This window comes from Durio zibethinus, chromosome 7 (genome assembly GCF_047325235.1).
Source record: "Durio zibethinus cultivar Kanyao isolate XHJ-2024 chromosome 7, ASM4732523v1, whole genome shotgun sequence".
Classification (NCBI taxonomy): domain Eukaryota; kingdom Viridiplantae; phylum Streptophyta; class Magnoliopsida; order Malvales; family Malvaceae; genus Durio; species Durio zibethinus.
Window position 1 is genome coordinate 24710434 of NC_143168.1, and position 22356 is coordinate 24732789.

At 32.0% G+C, this 22356-nt stretch overlaps 3 protein-coding genes across 3 annotated transcripts; all 3 read right to left on the reverse strand.

Moving 5' to 3' along the window:
* Positions 1-205: 205 nt before the first annotated feature.
* Positions 206-5011, reverse strand: LOC111277116 (uncharacterized). The gene is made up of 3 exons (XM_022863303.2): positions 4642-5011; positions 2430-4371; positions 206-928 (listed from the first exon to the last, which is right to left on the reverse strand). Exons 2-3 carry the CDS (start codon positions 4020-4022, stop codon positions 545-547), a joined length of 1977 nt encoding a protein of 658 aa, XP_022719038.2. The 5' UTR covers positions 4023-4371; positions 4642-5011; the 3' UTR covers positions 206-544.
* Positions 5012-10299: 5288 nt separating this feature from the next.
* On the reverse strand, positions 10300-15522 carry LOC111277117 (diphthine--ammonia ligase). The gene is made up of 12 exons (XM_022863304.2): positions 15067-15522; positions 14804-14875; positions 14549-14628; positions 13849-14074; positions 13728-13760; positions 13463-13545; positions 13258-13330; positions 12687-13029; positions 12227-12558; positions 11502-11839; positions 10922-11279; positions 10300-10784 (listed from the first exon to the last, which is right to left on the reverse strand). Exons 1-12 carry the CDS (start codon positions 15142-15144, stop codon positions 10569-10571), a joined length of 2232 nt encoding a protein of 743 aa, XP_022719039.2. The 5' UTR covers positions 15145-15522; the 3' UTR covers positions 10300-10568.
* A 5189-nt stretch (positions 15523-20711) lies between these two features.
* On the reverse strand, positions 20712-22274 carry LOC111277858 (large ribosomal subunit protein uL18c-like). Its single transcript, XM_022864285.2, has 3 exons — positions 22062-22274; positions 21698-21859; positions 20712-21067 (listed from the first exon to the last, which is right to left on the reverse strand). The coding sequence occupies exons 1-3, from the start codon at positions 22272-22274 to the stop codon at positions 20918-20920; spliced, it is 525 nt and encodes a 174-aa protein (XP_022720020.2). The 3' UTR covers positions 20712-20917.
* Between the last annotated feature and the right edge of the window lie 82 nt (positions 22275-22356).

Here is a 22356-nt window from a genome sequence, read left to right on the forward strand (position 1 = left end):
AGTGATAGACTTAACTTAGCCCAGCTTCAAACGAGTAATATTCAAGTTTCTAGCTTTCTGCCATGTCCATTTCCACCAGCTACCCGAAGGCATCACCCATTATTACCTTCTTTTTTTTTTTTAATTGAAGTTTCATTGGCTTTTGCCTAAACGACAGATAGGGCAAAAGAGCAAGAAAAAAAAAAGAGTTATGAAGAACTAACAATGACAGGAAAAAGAATACCAATCACAAAAATGAAACTTTGATGACCGTGGATTTAGATACAAAGATTTTGATGTCCAAGAAAAACTAGAATCGATACAAGATATTAGAGAAACAAGGAGATTGTCCCTCTCCAATTTCATATCACATAACAATACAACAACAGAAGAAGACAAGGCTCTTCTTAATCAAAGTGATTCACCTACCAATCATTCTGCAAATCAACGAGCCCTATGTAGCGAAGTGCAATTAGAAAAATGTAAAGTGGGTAGAGGGAGGAGCCCTACCTCCTCTTTCTCTGGCAGATGCCACTGAAGGGGTAAAATAACTGGGACCACGTAATTATTCTTCTACCTCTTCATTCATCTGTTGGCCTCCATCCCCACCTTTGGCTGCTGCCTGCCGTTTGTGTTTCTTGCTTTTGGCTTTCTTGGCTTTCATACGGCGTTTTTTCTCGTTGGCATCTACCCAGGTATAGTCAGATGGTATGTGGAAAGGATCAACCTCATCCTTGTAGCGATGACTATCACTATCATTTGACTGGCCACCACGACTCCCTCTCATCCATGAAATCCATGATGTTGAACCCTCTGATTCCTTTGACTTGGCGTCCTGGAAATGAGCTGGGCTGGAAAGAGGTGTTGAGAACTCCTCCATGGGCTGAAGCTCCTCAAATTTTGTGAAAGTGACAAGGACTCGAATAGTTGGGACAATAGGGATGGCAACCTGGAATAGGGAATGAGACATCAATGCGAATTCATTCAAAACTTCAATATGAGAACATAAGAAAGATATTTTACAGAAACCAGCCAGATAACAATTGCCGAGAAAGCATGTTAGTAGCCAACCAAAGAAAAGCCTTTTCCTTTTTCCACTGTACTTGCACAAAAATTTCCACAGACAAAAATTTAAAATGAAGATATTATACCATTAGGACCACTTTCAAAGTTAATTATAATTGAAGAGCATTAAAAAGAAAGACAATAGAAACTGCCAAGAGATTGGGAAATATTTTGCTGCCTCACCATAATGCACGAAGCATGTGGCTGATTGTCAAAAAGGTTCATGTCAGTTACATATTCTACCGTAGAAGTTGGGCAGATTCCAACAATATGGCAAACCTAAATATGGATTTCAAAAGTGGTTTCTTCAGAACATTATGGTTCCAACATAACTTAAACATCCAAATATTAAAAAATTATGCACCTCCACATTCAAGGATAATTTATAGTTTCAAGCATCAAGTCATTTTAAATATTAAATGCTGAGACACTCTCTTGACACCTATCTTAGATCCAAGCTTCACCTAGTGACTTAAGCTAGGGTCCTAAAGCATAAGCACTAATGCATTACGATAGTTGCATGAATATTGTAGATCCAACAGAGAGAAAGATGGTTACAAAGAAAATTCCCCTCAAATAAATTTTAATTTCTTCACCACCCATGTACAAAAACCATCTCAGCCTTCTATATCATAAACACCAACAACACAGATTCGGGTGAGCAATGGCCAAACCACTACAAAGATTTTCAACCAGAAACAATATAGTAAACCATTAGTAAGATAAGAATGACATCTGATATGTATGTTCCTTACGTTTTTCATTAGCATTGCATGGTATGATTCTCAAATAACAATAAGCTCACAATCTAATGCACATTTGTATCTCAATTCACCAATTAACATAAAACAACCCCGCACTTCTGCACTTATTCAAGTTACTTTCCAATCATCTTTAAATAATATAATTGGATTTAAAACACCACAGGAGCACCAACCAAGGATACCACTAATAGACTCAGTTCCTAAGTTAGCATAAATGTGAAGAAAATGAGCCAATTATGTCACAGTAGACACACAAGTAAAACAAGGCCAGCAAAGTGTTTGTAATTGCAATAAGAGTATTTGCTCTAACCCAGGATAATTTTTCATGCCTAAAGATATTGATTCCTTTTTATTTTAAGACAAGACTACCACTCTTAGTCAACTATGAAATCTCAATTCTACTTCAGGATTTCTTATCATCACTTCTACTGTTCAAACCACAAAAAGAATAAATAAATAAAATAGCAAAAATTGAATTGAGATTAAAAACAAAACATAAATTATGCATACAATTAAAAACTAAACTGGATTTTTACCATAAAATCATTTAATTGTTTGAGTTATTGAGTATATATATATATATATATATATATATATATATATATATATATCTTAAATTACCTTGACTGGAAATGTGCCCAAAGGCAGTTTAGTTGTCAGAAGCTCCCTTAGTCTCCTTATAGCCTTGACCTTGTTAGCTAATATGTCAAGTAAAGGCAGGAGCTCCTCAGTCTTTAAAGGGAAATCTGGCGTTAACCATAAAACAGGTCTCAAACCCTTCTTATACTCACTCTCATATTTAGCATCACTAATGCCCCCTTTCTTCTTCTTCTTCTTGCTGCCTTTATCTTTACCCTTCTTGCCATCCACAGCATCTTCCCTTGTAAATTCAGAAGATGATTTGTGACTATCAACTTGCCTTTGGTTGCTACCTTCAGGGGCCAATTTTGAGAACTTCTTCAAAATCTTTGAATCCTCAGGATCATCACCATTCTTTGAGCCTTTCTTATTCCAGCCAAACCAGCTCTTCTTCTCCTTAGCAACACCATTTGATTCACAATTTTCATAGGAACCTCCTGAACCATTTTCTTGACAGTCAATAAACCCATGCTCATCACCATCACAAAAACCATCTGAATTTCCCATACAAAGTGCTGAATCTAACTGCATCCTTTCCTCAGCTGTCAATACATCATCGTACTCGTCATTTTCACCACCATTTGCCATCCTTTCTTCATCATCCACAGAAAAAAGCTCTTCATCAGTCATTGCACCAGGAACCCTCCTTGACTTCACACTGACTGTCACGTGAAGCATATCATAAACTTTAGCCTTCCAGTTTCCAACCATCTCACTTCTCTCTTGTCGCCTCCAATTCAAATAAGGAACAAGCTCAGCCTGAGTGACATCAATACCAGGCCTATACATATTAGTTTGAGACATTAATGCTACTTCATGAGTAACTTCTGATTCTGTTGGTTGTGCACCAGCCCCCTCAAGAGCATTTGTAACTTCTTTTTCCTTATGAGAAAGAGCAATCAAAGAGCCTGGAGGAAGAGAAAGATTCCCATCCTCCGAAGTGTAGCCTTCACCTAGAAAGAGAAATGTTTGGTCTGATCTTTGAATACGGAACCCATCAAATCCAGCAAGTGTCATATCAGCACGGAGATTTGAACCCCGCTTCCAAATGCGGTAAGTGTCTGATGGTGCAATGCGACCAATAAATGGAATGACTGAACTTTCAAAATGAAAAGTTATCTCCATGTAAAAGTCACGGATACGAGCTGCTGAGGCAACAATCCTAGGAAGTCTACGAGACCATTTTGCCCAGGCAAGTGGCTGGTAGTGTCGTGCAATGATAATAGCAATTGCCTCTTCCCTTGTGCATACTGCTTCTTGCAAAGCACTCCAACCATGCTCATTCTGAAGACTCCAATCTGCTCCAGCTGCCATCAAAATCTCTGCCGAGATTGGATCTCGCAACCGCACTGCTAAATGCAGTGGAGTCTCCCTACCTGGGACATCACGACGATCTATGACAGCTGAGACAGCGTCAGCATGGAGCTCAGCCTCAACAGATTCTTCTTCAGTATTAACCTCACCAGCCTTGGCAAGCCGAGGAAGCGTCGAGATAATGCGCCTAAGCCCAGCATAGTCACGGCGGGCAACGGCTAAATGGGCAGGACTATGGGCATACTTGGAAAGATCCTCCATTATACTTAACTCTCTTTGATTTCTATCCTAAGCTATGATTTCCCCCATCCCCAATACCTCTAACATTAAAAACATAAAAATTAACAAAAATCCCCTTCCACCTTTATCTCAAATTCTCCAAAATAATGTCTTTGAAGATAAAAGATTCTATTTTCTAAGGTTCCACAATTACCAAGATTAGGGCTTTTAGGCTTTGCTATCCACCTCCAATACTAACTATAGTAAAATTCAATTGAAACTACTAAAAAATTCAGCAATGCTATAATTTCTTCACAATTGCCCAAATGCCTTCCATTTTTTATCCTCAGTTCCATTTACAGTGAAGTTAAAGCTTCCACAGACGTTTTATCTGTAAATGTAACCCAAAAAGATGAGCTCCAACAAGTAAAATTTTCATATTACCATGAAAAAGTTTGCCTTTTTTTAAAATAATAAAATAGTATTAAATTTACAAAAAGAAATCCAAAAATAAACATTTTCACTATTTTAAATTAAATTTCACATTTTTTCCAAAATAACATAAAAAAATATTCATTTATTTTCGTTCATTTTCTAAGCAACCAACAAAAAATCAGCACAATTAAAAAGTGTGAAAGAAAAAAAAAAAAGAAAGACAAACCTAAGAAAGTAGATGCAGCATCCAAATACAGAAAGATCCGCAACCTGACCCGACCGATTAGGTTTTTCTTTCCCTTTCAATTTGGCTTCAAAAAAGGTTGAAATTTTAAAGAGAGAGAGACAGAGAGGGGTTAAATCGGACGGTTAACGTCAATTTCAAGATACAGGATCCGACCAGGTCACGATCTTAATATTTGAAACAGTGACTCGCCTCCACACCACGAGTCGACTCAGTCTTCTTCCACACTCGTTGCTTAACTCAGATCTCTCTCTCTCTCTCTCTCAGGAAAATCTTTTTTTTTTTTTCAAAGTGAAGTCTCTCTCTCTAAAAAATGTACCAATTTTGATTTTCTATCTATCCGTCTCTGCATATTTTTCAGGTCGCGTCTCTTCGCTTTTTTGCTGTTTCTTTCTCCCTTGCCGTTTTGAAACGTTAAATGCCCCTCGTTTGGGGTAAAATTACCATTTCTGCCACTCACAGCAGTTACTTTGGCCGGGACAAATTCACAAAACTTGAACTATATTAATTAAAATAAAAATAAGATAAAAAATGATAATTTTTAATTAAATAAAAAATAAAATAGAAGCAATTACTTATTTAATATGATGATTTTTAACATTTTAAATTAATATATTTCCTTAAATAATTACTTTAAAGTTTAATCGATAGCTTTAATTAACTCATTAAAAAAAAGTTGCTTAAAATTGCCCTAGCTTTTGAGACATTTACATGGATTGCCATTTCAGTTGTGGCTATGTTTTTCCCTCGAGGCTTGAAGTTTAGTTCGAAGATCCCATGGCTGCTACTGCTGACCCAGAATTCAGTAATTTTTATATGTTTTTTTGTTCATAACAAAGGATTGAAAATTACATTGAAGCAACATAACAAAGCGTTAAGATAAAATAATATTATAAATTAAATTAAATAATATTGTTTTATATTATATTTAATATATGTAAAAATTATGATAAGATAATTTTTTTATTAATTAAAATTATTATTTTTAAAAATTTATATAATTTAAATTATTAATAAAAATTTTTAAAAATATAACAAAATATTTAACTTTAATTTTATAAATTAAAAATAATATTTTTTTACTTTAAGAAGATTGAATTATATTATATCAAAAAAATAATTAATTTTTTTTACAATCTTATTTTTTAAAATATAAATTAAATATAAAATAAAATTATTATTATTTTATTTTATTTATTATCTTATGCACAAATATGATTTTAACTATTTTGATTTAATTTTTTTTTTAATATTTGAGTTTAAATTTATTAAAAAGTTATCCTCGGGAAATTTAAAATAAATAAATCTATTTAAATTGATCCGAAAAGGAGATACACATAACAAAATAAAAAATTCTTTACCGTAAAGATAAAAAAAAAAAAAAAAAAAGGGGAGAATCCACCAAATGAAGAGGAGAAAGGGCATTCCTAGTTTGGATAGCAACCCAGTTTGGCACCTCACTGGTATTCCTGCAAACATAGTGATCAACAATAGCTTTGATTTAGGTGGCTACAGCTATAAGCAGCTTGGAATAGCGAGATGACAGGCCAGTCTAATAGCAACAGCTTGGATTGAACCGGCAAAACAAAACAATTTTTTTATAAAAGAAATGTCATCTAATTATTAAATAAATTGAATTAAATTTTATGTTAATAAAATCAACTTAGATCGAATCAATCTACAACGCGACCCATGGAGTGTCTAAAAACAGCAGCACGTGGCTTTGCAGTTAGAGATAATAGTCTACTTTATTTTTTATGAAATTTGATTTAATTCGATTAATTTTTATTTATTTAATTAAATTTTAAATTAAATTATATAATAATAATAAAAAATTTAAAATTAGATTGAGTTTTAAGTAAATTTGACTTAATTTAATTCAATATATATAATTATTTTTTAAATTATTTATTTATATTTATTTATTTCAAATAATATTTTATTAATTTTAAATTAAATTAAATTAAATATAATTTTATATAATATCAAATCAAATTTAAATATTATAAATTTAAATTCAAATCAAATTTGAAACAAATAAAAACCCGTTACAATCTATTACCATTTCTATTTGCAGGCAATTGGAAGGGGAAAAATATGCCAAATATGGTTTTGTCTATCACCTTTGCAACTAATGGTCAAGAGACTTTAAAAAAAATACGTGAGGTGGACTCAAATTTCTTTTTTCTTTTTTTTTTTATAGGAATTTTGTCCTCCTATAACTAAAAAAAAAAAAAAAGAATCAAAGTATGGTTTTTTCATAAAGGTGTCTCTTGTCTTGGCCCAATCCCAGGACATAATCAAATGATGAATATATATAATAATAATTATGCCTGCTTGTAGGGATGACAATTCAATCTGATTTCGATGAATTTTGATTTGATTCGATTTTATGAGATTGATTTTTTTAAAAAAATTTGAATTTTAGGTCGAATCAGATAATATTAAAAAATAATCGGGATCGAGTCAAGTTTTAATTTTAGACAAATCTGATTCGATCCGATATTATATAAAAAATTATTTTTTAATTAAGTTTTTAATTTTTTATTTATATATATTTATATAATGATATTTTTAAATATTTATATTTAAAAATAATATTTTATATTTTAAAAATAATATTTTATTAATTTCGGGTCAGATCGAATACGATTTGTATAATATCGGGTTGGATTTGAGTTCAGGTATGAAAAAATAAAAAAAATTTCAGGTAAGATCGAGTTCAAGTTTGTTAAAGCATTAAATCGGATCGGGTTCAGGGCGAGCAAAATCCGCTCCGACCCCGACCCGATGTCAATCCCACCTGTTTTATTTTTTTGTGAAAGTTAGTGTTAAAACAAAATTCCATATAAATTAGTGAAACTAATTATTTTATACTTACAATTTTACAAATAATTAAAAAATTACTATAAGGCATTAAGCCACACTGAAGAACAAATACATTATCTTACCAATGAGCATAGGCTTAATGGCATCCAAAAGGAATTAAAAATATAAGCCAAAATTTAACACTATCTCAATTTAAAATAAATTTTATTCACTTCTACATTTTTTTTTTTTAAATTTCAACTTGAATAATGACATAAAAAATATACAATCCTAACCAGAAATGATTATTCATCATGATTTGGTTAATTCATTAATGCAAACAATAAAATAATCTAAAACCTGATATCACCTAAATCAAAGTACTCCATGTAACTTAGACTTATTGCAAAAGTCAGAACCAAAAAGTTTTTTTTTTTTTTTGAAGGATTGAATCATCAAATGTTAGCACTAGAACAGATGCTTCAAGCTTGATCCAAGACTGTCATTATGTTCATTAAACAATGGGAAAAATTATGAAAGAACATGTTACACACCCCTTTTCTAACATATTTGAACACTATACTTGTATCCAACCAATTAGTTATTAGCACATGTGATATTGGATTAGGTAATTGAAAGTAATGTTTTATCCTTTCATAAATCTTAATTCGTGGTTTTAAATTTTTAATTCAGATTTTCAAGATGAAATCTTAAATTTTAATGTTGAATTGTTTTTTGAACAACTAGTTACATTACATGAATGCTAATAAAATATGTTAGAAATAAGATGCTGATCAGATCAAATATTAATAAAGATGAACAAGGAAAAGAGGCAAATTCATGAACCAAAAAGCCATGTTTCTCTTTACTTAAACTATAGTATTTGATCAGGGTTTTTTTTTTTTTTTAGATGTGGATCAAAGAGGTTGAGGACGATATGATTTCAATGCTAGTGAGCTTTGAGCTCAAAATGTTGGGTATTGTCCATCTTTTTGCTTCTCAGCTACTACAATTTTTTTTTTCTTTTGTGGGATGCTTTCTATTGCTTAGCACTCACATGCATTGCCCTTGAAACTGTATTTGGTCCCCCTTTCCCATGTGAGTTGTGATTTCTCACAAAAAATCACAAAAACCTTTTACAATTTTATTCCATTTATTTCTTTATTTTTCTTAAGGGTGAAATCATCACCTTTACTTTGGCCATGGAAACAACTGAAAACCTTGGCACTTTCACTTTCTTTTCCCAAAGACAGGGCTTGGTTCCAAAATCTAACTCAAACCTCTGCCTCTGCTCCAAGGTCACTTTCACAATTTTATGGCTGAGGCTGATGAAACCAATAGTCTCTTATATGGATACATTGGCAACTGTCACCATTGATTATGAAAATGAAGGTGATATGATGACAACTGAGCTTGTAATTTGAGAAAAACCAAACCATAATCTGTCCAGTTGGTGACAACTCCTAAATTTCTTTGAATTATTGGGATAAAGTTATACTGTATATATTTGTTAGTTTCTGTCATCTTGGGAGGCTATGCTTTACATGATCATAAAAACAGAGGAAAAGGAAGGGAAAAAAAAATTAAAAAGGCTAAGTGAAGTTACAATAAATAGTTTAGACACTAATAAATTGTGCATTTTGTGTAATATTTTGGTAGACATGTTTATATGAATATATATATCTATATATATATATATTTATATTTATATATATACATATGCCTTTGCAAAAGGAGATGAAAAGTGAAGGACAAGGTGATAATAAAGTCATAGACAGAACTCCAATCTTGACCAGGTACTTTTCCTGCCAAGAACTATGGGACAGAAAAAAAATAAGAGGCAAATTGCTGGTCACATGTCCTTTTGCTTTGGACCTTAGAAAGCTTACTCGTAACTATCAAAACTATAGGAGTCTCCATAAAACAAATTAGAAGATGTGACCCTGGCTTAGAGTTTTCTCAAATATGAACATTGAACTTAGTCAAGGTTTTAATAATGATGGATTGGATGTTTTGCGGTCAAATTAGTACTATGTTGGGGTGACAAAACCTTACTCTTTATCATTTGAATCATTTTGTTGATTTTAATGATTCAACAAAGGTGAGGGATGAAACTAATGAAATGAAGACATATCACATGCAAATTGTTTGTCCCATTTTAGAAAATCATTTTAAATACTCTTATTAGTCATTTTCATTCATATATCTCTTACTTTCCTATGTTAGATGTACAATTTCTGCCCACATATAGATTTATGTGGTTAAGATAGATTTATAGAAATGCTTTATATGTTTTATTGAAAAAAAAAAAAAAAGAAATGATTAATATGTAGTTCATTGCTTACTGCTATCATATATGTTATTTTGAGGCAAAGCAAATGCACCACTATTGTAAGTTTTGAGTTTATAATCAGGTTTGTTGCAACGGCATTTGTTTGTCAATGCTTGACCTTAGGCATTTTCACACTATAATGATAAATAAATAAATAAATAAAGCCAACAACTGTTGATAAAGTATTAAACTTTTAATTTCACCAACAAGTGATTGATTTAATCGGTTAAAATCATCTTTTTTGCCAAAAAAATCTTAGATTCAAGTCTTACCGGTAATCATTTATTGAGATCATCTTGAATACACAACTTGCCCAGATTTTCTTACCAAAAAAAAAAGTGCTTCTAATAGGATATTAAAATGAATAGTATTTTCCTAAAACCCTAGTAAACCCTTTGGTATCCTAGTAATTCTCAATAATTCAGCAATTCTGCCAGAATTTAGGAAACAGCCTTTGATCCAAGCATAATTGACTTGAACATAAATTCTCAATCAGAATATACTGATAATCCATGCAATTTACATTTAAATCGACTTTTAACATTCTTTAGATTGCTTGCAAGTAAATTACTAGTCATTTGTACCTTTTAATGTCACAAATCGATTGTCATCAAATCTTATATATAAACTGACCAAAAGAATTACCCCTTCAAGAGCAAAGCACACTGGGGTGACTGTTTCGGGGTTGCTTTGGAACTTTCAGAAAGGAATTTATTTGTTAACAAATCCATCCCTTGGAGTAAAACATGAAGCCCTGTGAAGTAGAGGGTCAAGATTTCCGAGCAAACAGCTCACAGGTGATTATATCTTCTGTGCGTGCAGCAGATCTTCCAGCACCTAGGACAGGAACAAGATTGAAGATAGGCTTCCCGCCAACTTTAGCACTGCCACTCATCTGATCAAGTTCCTTGAATGCGTCTGTGAACAAGCATGATAATGTCTCCAAAGGCACATGAAGGTTTGGTGGGAAGTAGAGTCTCAAACTCTAGAAAAATGGGGAAAATGAAGTGAGGAACGATAATGAAAACAGGAAGGCATTTTCCTAACCAAAGATCAACAGGATATAACTCTATTTAGAATCAATGTTAATAGGGAAATGAGGCACTTGCCTAAGAAACTTACCATAGTGTCTTTCCAACAGAAATCATTTTCAATAACAATTTTGTCGAGAAGATAGATGCAAAATCTAGATATTCTTTTCATTTGGTCCTGTGTGAGAGAATTCTGACAATTCCCATTGCTCCAATCAGCATTCATAGAATCAGAACAAATTTTGAGGGCAACTGCACTTGTGATAGACAAAACCACTGCACATATCTTTCCATGAATGACACATTTCTGAATACATGAATCATGCCAATCTGCAGGTTGAAAACCATAATAACTAGGTGCCCTTATGCCAGAAAGGCCATGCAAAGTTTCTTCTGTTGTTTCTGTAGTCTCCGGGACATAAAGCATAGGCTTTACTTCTACAAATGCTCTGCAATACCAAAAATAAAAGGTGATGGAATGCCCAGCTGTTGGATCCAAAGTATACCATTACTTATTCAACTAGTCATCCAGTAAACAATTCTAGTGACTCAGCTTCCAGGAAAAAAGAAAAACAAACACAGAACTTGAAGGTGAAAACTTCCTTTTACATGTCAGTTCATCAGCATCCTTATTAGTCATTGAAAAGTTAACAGAAGTGTCGACCATTTACCTTTTCGGCAGATCTGGAACTAGAACATAAAGAAAAATAGGATCAAGCACTTCAGCTTTCCTCCCTTTATCCAAAAGAGATAGCTTAATTTGTTTCAAAAACGTATCCAGCTTGTCGTGGATTTTGGGTCTCTCATCTGAAGGAATATTTGTCGAGCAGTAAACCACAAAGAGAATAGCAGAAGTAGTTATTGAGCAGTTAAAGCATTTTGCTATTGCCTCACTGTTAAGCAGTGCCTGTTCAAGTTCTGCGGTTGGGCCTCCACCACAAAGAGTCATTGTAGGTGGATCGAGTCCCAACTGACCAGCCATGTGGAGTATCTCCTGATGCAAAGTTGCCTAAAAGTAAAACTGATCAAGTTAAAAGTATACTAGACCGCACAATGATAGAAACAATGCTGCATTCTTAGAAATATCAGGTTTAAGCACAAAAGAAACCTGTCATTTTTACATTTATGCATCAGGTCTCTATAATATATGATTCCTGAGTGGTTCCCATTTCAATCCCTTATCATCAAGAAAATGACTACTGTGCTTACTCTCCCTCCCACCACGCCCCACCCCAACATCACCCCCCCCCCCAAAAAAAAAAAAACCCACTGTTAAAAGGAATAAAAGTGTCGTAATACTCCAAATTATTTCAATATTACTTTGAAAAATATAAAGTAGAAAAATGGTACAAAAAGGGACCTTTACATGCCATGTAAATCCCATCATTCAGTGTACCTGGCTATATGGTCCAATGCAACTTGGTGCCCAGCTTGAAATACTTTGAACATGCAAAACTCTTTTGCTCTGATCATTGGCCACTAGTACTTCAATATATGCTCCCCCTAAACCTGCTTGAATTAAAGGCAGTTCAATAGTACTTCGTGATGGAACACCGAGAGGGCATTTGTCCTGGGTAATAAATCTCACATACGTCTCATTTGCCATAGTGAACTGATTCATATCAGATATATACAGATGGATATACAGCACATGCTCCCAACCAAAACCACATCCTAGAAGTTGCAACTCAATTTGCCTAAGGATCAGCTTCAAATCTTGCTGCAAACCTATCAACCAAAAATAATGGAAAATAGTTATTAATTGTAATGGTGTATTTGGAAATGATGGCTAAATAGTAAGGAAGAAGATGTTGCATGGGATTGTAACTGCAAGCCTGCAAAGAGTCATTTTTTACCTACTGAAGGTTCTGATGGATCTTGCAACCAGCAACAAATAGAAAAAGTATTATCTTTATCTGTTTTAGAGAGGTGAAACCTATTACTTGAAACTTCAACCAAGTCACTAACTTCAGGAACAGACTCGCATGGAGCTTTGCATTCTTGCAGGTTTTCACCTTGCACTTCAAATACAGAACTGATATTCTTCCTACATAGATCATTGGTTTTGTCATTATCACTTAATGAGTTGGTCTCCTTTCTTTCCAAATGGAATTTCAATGGATGCAGCACTCCAACTGGAGCAATGGAGTCTGAAGAGTGCAGTACAACTTGGAATTCGTCAAGCACCATTCTAGCATTCTGAAAAAATTCTATATATTAATAGTTATGACGAATAATCAATGAGCAAAGAATTGTTAAATACACTAGGCTGCAAACCCACTTTTTTCAATACATTAATATTGGTTATATCCTTGGAAAGAAAAAAAGAAGCCACTAAAATGAATGAAAGAAAGAAATAAAGGGGAGAGGGGTGAAGATGGTAAGGCAAATATTTTCACCAGTAGACTAGTCAACAAATAACCTTACATGGAAGAGCGGGCAGTCAAGAGTCAAAGTTTCATACTCCCCTCCCTCACCACATATATTGATTCCATACAAGCTACCAAAGGGGATAAAAAAAGAAAAATCTAAGTTAGCAGCCACACTTCAAATATTAAAAGGTATATAATGCATACAAGAGAGGGAGAGAGGGAGAGAGGGAGAGAGAGTTAAAAGAAAAGCACTAACATACTCTTTCAATTTATGCAGATAAGGTTCCAAGAATGCTATTTCTTTGCCCAAATGCTTTGCAGGGTCCAATCCCATGGCTGCAACCTATGACATAATATGTCAATATTGAACACAAAATACTTCAATTAAAATATATACAATGAAGCATCTGATAAGAGAAATAACAAGGAAATAAATCCATATAGAACATGCAGAAAGACATCACATGAGTTCAGAAGAAATATAATAAAAATGATAACAAAGAATTAATTAAAGATACTACATACCTTGACTGTGATAGCCACAATGTCATTTGTTATCTGAATATGACAAAAAAGTTGACAACATGTTAGACAAAGTATCTGAATTCTGATTACCTTTTATTCATATTAACAAAATGCAAATTACCATTTCATGGAGAAGCAATGATTGATCTTGTTTCCACAAATATGCCAGAGAAACAAGCCCTAACCTTGAACAGACACTTTCCACCCGTAACCTTTGATAATCTGATGCAATTGCACCAGAAGATACGGCTGTGACAGAAGGTATCTGTTTCTTAACTTCATTTAACAAAACAAACATATCTTCAACTTCATCACCCGGAGTCGTTTGGTAGCTAAGTTTCTGATGCCTACAATAGTCACCAAAACCATCCGAAATAAGAATCTACAAAATGTACATTTGCCAACTAGAAAGGGCAGATGCTCATCTAGAAGTAAAATAATCTGAGAAGCAGCCTATCTTGAACTCATTTTTATCATATATATAGAAAATTTCTTCATGATATGCCCTTCCCCTACTTACAAATGGATTGAGAAACAACTTTTCTATGTGGTTTCCCTGACTGTTAATGTAGTGAAGCAGAAATATATCATTAGCCTTGTAGCATCCTACTTAGTACAGTCGGGAAACTATATGACATGTGCAAGCAAAGAGATACATAGAGAAGTCTGCAGAGTTCTTAAGTAATAAGTAATAACAAATGTTTAAAAGCTCAATATCAATAGCATTATATTTTCATAATTGTGATACAAAGGGAGGTCTATAAGTCCCCGAAATATGAAAAATAGTGTTTTAAAACAATATTCTCATTTAAAGGGCTTGCCTTGTGGATCCTTGTATTCGCCTTCTGAACAATGGAACTCCCATGCATTCTGCATAACTTACAATTATTTGGTGCCCCACCTGCAGAAAAAAAAGGCATTCAATATTTATGTCGAGTTCATGTAAAGATGCATATTCTTAGTTTCTAAAACACTTAAAACAAATTTTTTTTTTAACTTAAAAAAAAAAAGTAACATACATTAATATATACCTAAATAAAAAAAGACAATGATTCAGGAAATCAGTAGAGACTTACAGTTTGATACATGTAGCTGTCTAACTCATCCACTGAATCATCAGCGGGTAATAAATTAGCCAGAGCAACAATCTAAACAAAAACACCAATAACAAAAATGTCAACTTTTTTGTAAATTCAATATAAAAGGACATCTATTAGCACTTATTTCGAGTACCCTTTTCTTGTAAGACACTATGATTCCCAAAATGTTCTGAGTTTTTACAAAGTATATAAAAAATTGTTGTTTTAAAAAAATTTTTTAAAAAAAAAAGGAAAAAAACCTGGTGGCCGTGTTGGATGCATTTCATCATAGCATAACAGCTATCTTTGCCGCCGCTGACTAAAGCCACCACCTTCATTATTTCAGGTGTTGAATCAGATAGCAGAAAAGCAATTTTTTTGTTTTTCAGAGGTGGGATTTTGGGGGCTTAGAGAAGAGCTTAGGGTTTAGCACTATTTTCGGTCTTTGTAAGTTGCAATAGTCAAAACCAGTTAAACACTTTGTGTCTCTCACTCCCTTGGTTTGTACCGACAGGGCAATTTACACTTTCACCGTCGTTTTTTTCCTATTGTTGAATTGAAATTCTTTGTTTGCACTGAACTATGGTATAATTTTATATCATCGTCTTCGGTTTCTTGATTTAATGATCAAAAAAGCGTAAGAAAACACCAAAAATTAGGGTTTGATCTTAGCTTCTTTTTTTTTTAATTGTAAGATTCTGCTCCTTTTAACAAACAAAAAAAAAATTTATATCATCAAAATTTCATATATAATCTATTCTTAGCCATTATTTTACTATACACTTCTTTAATGTAATAAAAAAAAATTAAATGTTAAATTTAGGCATAAATATTATAAATATTTTATAACTGTTTGAGTTTTTTTTTTTTTTTTTAGTGGTGCTACTTGCATCTGAAGTTATTCTCTTTACACTCCACTTATTAATACTTATTAGGGAGTTTTAAATGTATTCTCTTTTTTTACTTATACAGTCTGTTTTTTTTTTTTTTTAAATTATAAATGAAATTATTTAAATATTTTTTATGAGTTTTTAAATATTTATTATTTTCAAGAAGTCATAGCAATGAATTTTTGAGAATTTATAATACTTTTCAAAAATAAATTTACAAGAAATTATACAATTTTTTAAAAATACATTTTAAAAAATCTATAACACTTTACTTCTCGAAAATGAATTTGGAAAAATGAAATTTTATAAATAATTACAAAAAAAGAAATGTTGTTAAAAGTTTCTATAAATTAGTGTAATAAAAATTATAATTAAAAATAATAAATTTTAAAATTAATAAAAGTATTTTTTTATTGTTTTGATTTAAAAGTGCACAACCTCTTCAAATATAATGATTACATGCTTGTCGAAATTTTTTATGACATTTCAAAAAGTAAGAAAAAATCACTATTGTCATATCTTCGACCTTACACAAATTTGAAAATTAATGAAAAAATAATAAAAAATAGAATTAATTCAAAATTAAAATTTTTTTTGACCAACATTGCATTCTTATGAATAAAAGATAATAATATTATTGAATATTATATAATTGTCAAAATCTAATAAATTAATTTAAAAAATCCATTGTAATAAGTAAATGAAAAAAATTCTTTAAAAAATTTAATTTAATTAAAACTATTATAAAATTTCAATAATTAATAAAAAATATTTATATTTTTATAATAACTTTTTTATTACACTCATTTACGTATAATTTTAATAAATTTTTTTTTGTAATTTCTCATAAAAATTTCACTTCTTATAAATGCATTTTTTTTAAAAAAATAGTGGCTTATTAAAAATGTATTTCTGAAAAATATTATGGCATCTTGAAAAATGTATTTCCAAAAAATATTATAACTTCTCTTAAATTTATTTTCAAGAGGTTATAAAATTTGTGAGAAAAGTATTTTAATAATTTTATTTATAAAAAATTTAGAAAAAAAAAAAAAAGCAAGAGTGCATAGAGCAAAAACAGTGGTGTAAATAGAATTCCCTGTTGCTTTTTCACACCCCAAACCAAAGCACAGCTTTATTGAAAAATCCAAACACCCCCTTTTCTCTTCGGAAAACCCTAAACCCTATTAAGCTTCAAATCAAGCCACATTTAATGTTAGATAACTTAAAATCAAAGATAAATGGTTGGTTTTTTTTTCATTTAATTTTTTGTTTAATGTAAAAAAATTTCAAATTTTAAGTTTTGAGATGCGATTCAAGTATTTCGAAAATAAATTTTCGAAAATAATTAAAAATTATATTCTAACACTGATTATGATTTTTATGGCACTATAACAGTAATTTAACCTTTTTTTCTCCATCTTTAGGGCCTGTTATGACCAAATTTACCAAAGTATTGAGAAAAATTGGCACATAAAAGAAATATCAAATGTATTATTGAGTAAGGATCTTAGATAACTGATTGAGGATGAATTCAATTCACTGACATTCTCCGACTGCTGCTACAAGAACAGTTACTAAAGGACTGATAATTTCTTAGAAATTTCAATACTAAATAATTTGTTGTTGATTATTTTCTTAATGGCTATTTAAAATTGCAATGCCTAAACTTTTCGAAAACTGACCTAATGTAAATTTTTAGATCTTTCTGTGTCACTCTTCTCTCATTATTATTAGCCACTGAGCATTTCATTTATTTATGTTTTGGTTTCTTTTCTTTAATGTAAGAAACAAAAAATCAACAGGATGCTGTCATTAACAATTTGGCACCCTAAGAATTTAATTGAAAAGTTATGAAGTAGGTGTTATCTGGTAATTTTTTGGCCCTAAAGAGGCTTGGACTTCTCCAAGTTGAGTTTATCTTAGGTTATTACTGCACTAACTCGATCAGATCCAGAAGAAAATTCTGTTTAATGTATCTGCAATGAACGTGTAGTCAATTTCATACTGAAAAATTTTACTTAGTGATCAGAAAAGACTGAAATTTTATAATCAGCATTTATGGATAATTTCCTTTCTTTTTTTTTTTTTTTGGTTCCTTTAGTTTGGGGATATTTGCATGGCTTATTCTTCCATATCCACTTTGCTTTTTATACACCTGGCATTTTCCACTGATTATATGAATTTTACAATGAAACCCATGTTTGTTTGAGTTACTATAATATGATTCCTGGAATTCTGTTCTAGCTTTTGATGAATAAATTATATGTGGCCTTAGAAACTAAACAGATCTTTTTAATATCTCTCAAGTTCTACTTTGTGCTGTTCCATGCAGGCATAGTGATGGTAAAGTTGCAGCAAAAGGTGGAAAAAGCTTTTCAGCTGCTGAAGATGACATGGCAGATGTGTATTCATTGCTGCTAAGGCTTTCTATTCCACAGGTAACAAATTCATTGGGAGTAAAAATTAGCAAAAAGGTAAGTTCATTCAATTAACCCATTATTCCACTTTTGGTTTGTGAACATGTATCACACTAGGCTGGCCATACATTTTATAATGTCTAACTAGCCAGAATAGAATGCCAGCTAAACCAATTCACAAACGTTGCTTTCCATGGTTTCTTTTACACTCCGATGTTCAGCTAAACCACCTGGTTTCCATCATAAGGGACATATCCAAAAAGTTGTAAGAATCCTTTAGTCAGATGACTAAGATTACACAAGATTAATTTTGGTTTTGAGACAAGATATTGACATTTGAGTTTCCTTCTGGAGAGTTCCATGTTTCTTTATGCTTAAAAGGGATGTTTTAGCTCCAACATTTGTTCTGCATCCCCCTTTTCCCATTTGATTGATTCTTTTTTAGGGTACAATTTAAGGTCATGAAAGAGAAGAGGCCTCTCACACAGGTGAACATATCTGTTTCAGGGACAGAGGTTACAACTGAAACTGCTACTGCTATGGCTTCAGCATCTCTGGTGTTTAAGACAGCTGACTCCACATATTCAAGCATGCATCTTAAGCATACCAAGCAATTTTTTAATTTTGCAGACAAATATAGGGCTCTTCGATGTTCAGGCAACAATTTTGATATGGAAGATTGATAAATTGGATTTTGTTGCATGCCTGGGAGCCTTTTTTGGAGTAGTCTTTTCATCAGTTGAGATAGGCCTCCTAATTGCTGTAAGAACTTAGATGTCCATTACCTAAAATTTCTGAAGATGAATTGCATTCTATTATATGTTTTACTTAATTCCTTTGTCATTGAACTCCATGGCAGGTCTCAGTATCCTTTGCTAAATTCCACTGTTACACGTTACTAGGCCTTGAACTGCTGTTCTTGGTAAGCTACGGACTTTTTATCTAGTATTACTTAAACTATTGTTTTACTAAATTCAATAGAACAAAATGTGTTAGTTATACTTTTCTCAAATTTTCAAGTAAATGAATTTGGAAGATCCCAATTTCAGTAGTTGATTTGAAATGCCTTAAAATAACCAAATAATACAATATTGAATCTTAATTTGTTTTGAGTAAATTACCTATTGATCATTTAATTTTTAAGATTTTTTATTTTGATCTTCCAAATTCAAAACTTTACATTTTTATTATCAATATTTATAAATACTATTATTTTACTCAATCAATTGTTAATAAAATAATTAATCTGTGAGCGTTGTAACAATTAACATGTGATTGAAATTGACGTTTAAAGATTGCAGGTTCAAGAAGGTTTATGTGCATAATATTCTTTTTAACAAGATAATTAGTAGAGTAAAAGAGTTTAATGTTATTTGATTAATTCACATTCATGTCAATTATTTTTACGTGATGATAAAATAATTTAAAACTTTTTATTAGCGAGTGAATATAGCTACGTAAGCTAATAACTATATGATTTATTAATAAAATATTAAAATTTTAATTTTAATAATTATAATTTAAATCTTGACAACTTCAAATTTAAAAAAAAAAATACTTACGTCACATGTCATTAGGTCAAGGCATAGTGATATGAAATTTAATGCAAAAAGTCCTGCATCATTGGTCACCAAAATGTTATTTTTCAAATTTAAGTATCAAAACCAAAAAAAAAAAAATGAAACACTAAAACCAAAAAAGTAATTTACTGAATTGGATTTTATAAATTAAATCCCTCATAAATATTTACAAAACGAACCAAATCCAAATTCAAATTCATTATCCCAAATGTGCCCTTCCAAACATAAACTCTTTTTTATAGCATGCTCATTTTCTTTGATTTTTTTGCTTCTAATCTATTAACCAATCGATTTAATGACTTTCTTTTTGGTGTTTGAGGAGTCTAGAGATTTAATCTGAGCAATAAAACTAAAAATCCAACACTTTACATGCGTACCACAAGGCTGTTTTGAGTCTAATAACTATTTCATTGAGTTGAAATAGTTGTAAAAAATGTGACTCTGCCCTTTTAAGACATCATACTTGGCTCCAGTCTTTATCCGAGACATGTTTATTATAGAGATTAACACTCGACCTGTGAAATATTATTCGTTTTAATTTAAAAATATTATAATTTTATCTCACAAAAAATTTCTTTATAAATTTTAGATTTATATATATATATATATCATATCATATCATATTTACACAATTTTTTTTAATATGAGATTGAGAGTATCACATTTATGTTCTCCATTTTGTTTTTTTTTTTTTTTTAATAAAATTCTTAATCTTCCCTTAAATCCCTCTACCCAATTATATACTTGACCGAAGAAGACGTTTCGTGTCTAAACTCTTTAAAACTTGCAATTTCCAAGTACCGACTCTAATACATACCAACTGATCCAAGGGATGGTCGGCTTTTTAGGATTCTGTTTGGTCTTTCTTGCCATCGTATCTGCTCGATCTTTTACTCTCAATCAAAGTTTGTCTACACTGAAGTATATGACAGCTCATTCAAGTCCTCCTCTTAGGAACACTATTTGTTCTTGAAGTTGGCATTTCAAGTAACCTATATCACAAATCCTTGCGCTATTTCTGCTGCAAACTCTTTCATAGGATAAAAATATATTCCAAAATTTTAACGTATGCTCTAACAATGAATTCATAAGAGAAATACAAAAGTCAATCAAATACATGTCTAAGTATGATACGAGAAAGGATTCTTCATGCTGTCTAATATAAGGATTAAAGGAAGAATAAAAAGAACAAAGTTCACAAGAAAACTAACTACTCCAAGTTTAAAATTGAAGGCCATGCTCTCTAGCGGAAGCAGCAAGCGCTTCTATGCGTCCATGATATGGATATCCACCTCTGTCAAAGGCCACCTTTGTGATCCCTTTCTCCAAACAGGATTTTGCAATGATTTCGCCAACCCTCTTTGCCACTTCCTGAAGCCAGAAGATTGAAAAATTAGGCAATTTTATCAAAATTGAGGCAAAAAAAAGAGAGGAAGTGGAACAAACCATGAAAAGGCATCAAAATCTAAGCAGAAGTGGGAGATTGAAATTGGGCAAATAAGAGGTCAAGGTCCACATAGGAAGAGAATGAAGGTAGGTAAAATGTAAATTTACCTATGGACATAAATAGAAACACTGGAATATTGAAAAATCAACTACCAACACAGCTTGCCTACAAATCTCATATTAATGTGAGGAGGTGGAAAGGAGAAACACATGCACCTACAGCCTTACAGACCCAAGTGAGATTCACAAGTGCATGGCGAGGTTAATTTTAGGATAAAGTGGCAAATTAAGCATAATTCAATACAACTCCCGAAAGGGCCTAAATGTGGAACAACACTCGCCAAGAGAAGTCAAGCCTTTTTCTGTATTTCTTATGATCAAGGGGAAATAAGAAACACACACCAACAAAACATCAAAACGTGCATAACAGTTTACAAAAGCAACTGGATTCATTAAGTAAAAGAAGAACAAGGGTAATCAAAAACAGGTATAGTTATCATTCAGAATCAGACCAATGAACCAAAAAATGGACTCGATTCAGTTGACTGAACTCACAATAGTGGGACCAGATGAGAAGTTGAACTCCTCAGAAATTGGTTTCTGCATTGTTGAAGCAGAAGCAAGTGTGTGCATCTTTGAGTCATTAATGACTTGGACATAGAGATGCTTGTTGGAGCGGAAGACACACAGTCGTGGTCTATCTTGTGTCCCTTCAACCTACAAAAGTAAGAAATCCTTGTGATAAAATAAGGGATGCTAAAATGAGAGTAAAAGCCAGTAGATTTCATTCTCAGACATTAACATCATGTTCATATCTCTGCCCTTTTAACAGATATAGATTACTCTCATCCCCATCTTTTCTTCACATAAGAAGAAGAGATTTGAACTCGGTCCTAAAGAGATAATCATAGGGAGTAACCTTCTTCCTAATGCGAGAATGACGGGCATGACAGTCTTCTCTTCTAGTGTGAGCTTTGGCTTGAACATTGAAGTGAAGAGAGGGAACCGATGGGTGTGAATATTTTTCATACGGCAGCCTCATGGGAACTCCCAAAAATGAAGTCTGATTATGATTGACAACACCAGGAAACTGTAATCTCATACTCACGGTCATAGTCGTTGCCACACCCATCAGCAGATTATTTTTCTGAAACATGAACATAACCAAAAACAAATAAACCCATTATTATTACAAGGTTTGATTCAATTTTTTT